Raw genomic sequence first — 3,114 nt, 5'->3', positions numbered from 1 at the left:
AGAAAAAAACGAATGGATGAGAGAGTAGGGTAGCATATGCTGAACACTCTTACGAATATCCATATTCAATTATATGATATTGCTGATTTTGTTTTTCTGTAGATTTATTCAACATGTTCATATACCTGGGCTTGAAAATGATTTCTCACAAATACGATTCCCCACAATTTAAACTTTTTCATAGATAAAATGAAGCGAAAGGGACACGAGTAGATGCCGAATAATAAACCTAAAGGACATGGGTAAACTATGACGAGGCATATCCCAAGTTTATATCTTATCCCTCTTATTTTTATACTTTATTATTACTTTTAGCTTTTCGTTGTCTGATAAGGGCAATATACCACAACTTTTCATTACAACAATATAACGTCATAGTGTTTCCATTTTCTTTTTCAATTTCACTTGATAGTTGTCTTGGTGCTTCTTGTAGTCTCTAAAAATCTGATTTTTCTTGGTCATAAAATAAGGCATATTGTAGTGGCGCCAAATAGCGCTAAGCCCAACAGCTTGTGTTAATACGTATCGGTCATTTTTCAGGTGCTTCATTTACTTTTATAGTGGGAACTAGCGGAAAAACCTATATTGGACATCAAAAACTGACATTATCAATAGCAATATATACCTGTGAGTTTTCTTGAGTCATTGACCATGGGACACTAATTATTATTAATTGAGTATTATCAGTGATTGAAAAGCAAAGCAAAGAGAAAAGGAAGAAAGGAACTGAAAATGTTATTCAATGCTCAAAATGAATACAAGCTAAGACTCTGCTATATATAGCAGCAGTAGTTAGTTACAATGATCCAACTAACTCTCAACTAACTAATAACTAACCAAACAGACTCTAACAACTTGATACTCCCCCTCAAGATGGACAATATATATTTTTCAATCCCATCTTGTCTTTAATGTAATTGAACTGGTTGGGAAATAAAGGTTTGGTTAGCACATCAGCTAATTGTTCCTTGGAAGCCACATGAACGGTTTTGATCACTCCAGCTTGGACTTTCTCCCTCACTAAGTGGCAATCGATCTCTATATGCTTCGTTCTCTCGTGAAAAACGGGATTCGCTGCAATGTGCTGAGCTGATTTGTTGTCACAAAACAACAGTGCTGGCCCTTCATGATGAACATTAAGTTCCTTTAAGATAGAAATCAGCCAAACAACTTCACATGTCGTGTTCGCCATTGCTCTATACTCTGCCTCTGCTGAAGACCTCGAAACTGTATGCTGTTTCTTACTTCTCCAGGATATGATAGAGTCTCCTATAAAAATACAGAACCCCGTTGTCGATCTTCTTGTGTCAGGACATGCTGCCCAGTCTGAATCCGTATAGGCCCTCAATTGAATTTTACATGTTGCAGGAAAATAAATTCCTTGTCCAGGTGTGGATTTTATGTACTGCAAGACTCTAACAGCTGCATTCATGTGGCTAGCTCGTGGTACAGCAAGAAACTGACTAAGTTTATTGACTGAGTAGGATATATCTGGTCTTGTTATGGTTAAGTACTGCAACTTTCCAATTATTCTTCTGTATAGTGTCGGGTCTGCCAATTTTTCTTTATCATTCTGTCCAAGCTTGAGATTTGCTTCCATAGGTGTGTTCATAGGCTTGCATCCAAGGTGTCCCAAGTCTTCAAGGAGCTGCAAAGCATATGGTCTTTGTGATACAAAGATGCCCTTTTGTGATCTAGCTATTTCAAGCCCCAAGAAGTACTTAAGATTTCCCAAATCCTTTAGCTTGAATCGAGCATTTAATCTGACTTTTAAGGCTTCCAATTCTTGTAGATCATTGCTGACAAGTATCACATCATCAACATAGACCAACAAGAATATGAAATGGTCACCAAAATACTTAATGAACAATGAATGGTCTGTAGCCGAATGACTAAAACCTTCATCAAACAATGCAGTAGAAAATTTGGCAAACCATTGCCTTGAAGCCTGCTTTAGACCATATAATGACTTCTTTAATTTGCACACAGCATTGTGAGGAAGCTCCCCCTTAGGTTTATAACCTTGAGGAAGAGTCATGTAAACATCCTCTTTGAGATCACCATGCAAGAAAGCATTATTCACATCCAATTGATGTAAATGTCAACCCTTGATAGCAGCAAGGGCAATGACACATTTAACAGTTACAAGCTTAGTAACTGGAGCAAAAGTGTCAGTGTAATCTATCCCCTCCTGTTGGTTGTACCCCTTTGCAACCAACCGAGCTTTGAGCCTCTCAACACTTCCATCAGCATTGAGTTTGATTTTATAAACCCATTTACACCCAATAACATGTTGCCCTTCGGGTAAAGAAACCACAATCCAAGTATCATTCTTCTCGAGTGCATCTATCTCATTGTCCATGGCATTGTCCCATTCAGGTATACCATGAGCTTGACTAAAAAATTCAGGCTCAAAATAACTCGAAATGGCCAAAACTGTTGCACGAAAAGCAGGAGACAACCTGTGATAAGATAAAACTTTGGATAAAGAATAAGGTGTATTGGATTTTCCCTGAGATGAAGAAACAAAAGGATTAGCAGCAAGGTAACAATGATACTCATTCAAATAAGATGGTTTTTGTGTGTGTCTCCCTGTTCTAGTGACACCAGATGGATGGTGAACCTGATCAGAAATAGGAGAGTTAGGAATATTTTCATTGCTTATAACAGAACCAGGAACATTATCAGAGAAGGAAGCTGATTCAGTACTCTGAGTAGGTATAGCAATTGGTTCAGAATCAGGTTCAATGCAGGGAGAAGGATACTGAGTAGAGTCAGGTATAACAGAAAAGAAACTATCATATGCAGCAGGAAGACTCTCAGACTTTACAAAGGGAAAAATATGTTCATAAAACTGAACATCCCTGGAATAAAATATCTGGTTTGTATGCAGATTGAGAAGCTTATATGCTTTCATTCCTGGTGGATAACCAAGGAAAATGCAAGATGTGGCTCTAGGTTGAAACTTTGTTCTTGACTGGCTCAAGGTAGAGGCATAAGCAAGGCAACCGAATGCCTTTAAATGAGTATAACCAGGTGACTTACAGTGCACAATAGCAAAAGGGGACTGGTTTTTCAAATTAGGAGTAGGTGTCCTATTGATCAAATAGGCAG

The 3,114-nt window shown here is 37.9% G+C and overlaps 1 protein-coding gene across 1 annotated transcript; it reads right to left on the bottom strand.

Moving 5' to 3' along the window:
- Positions 1-712: 712 nt before the first annotated feature.
- Positions 713-2,038, bottom strand: LOC133037823 (uncharacterized mitochondrial protein AtMg00810-like). The gene has a single exon (XM_061115465.1). The coding sequence runs from the start codon at positions 2,036-2,038 to the stop codon at positions 869-871; it is 1,170 nt and encodes a 389-aa protein (XP_060971448.1). The 3' UTR covers positions 713-868.
- Between the last annotated feature and the right edge of the window lie 1,076 nt (positions 2,039-3,114).

The sequence above is a fragment of the Cannabis sativa genome, chromosome 5 (genome assembly GCF_029168945.1).
Source record: "Cannabis sativa cultivar Pink pepper isolate KNU-18-1 chromosome 5, ASM2916894v1, whole genome shotgun sequence".
Taxonomy (NCBI): Eukaryota; Viridiplantae; Streptophyta; class Magnoliopsida; order Rosales; family Cannabaceae; genus Cannabis; species Cannabis sativa.
Note: the sequence above shows the minus strand (reverse complement) of the source record. Positions and strands in the feature narration are given on the sequence as shown.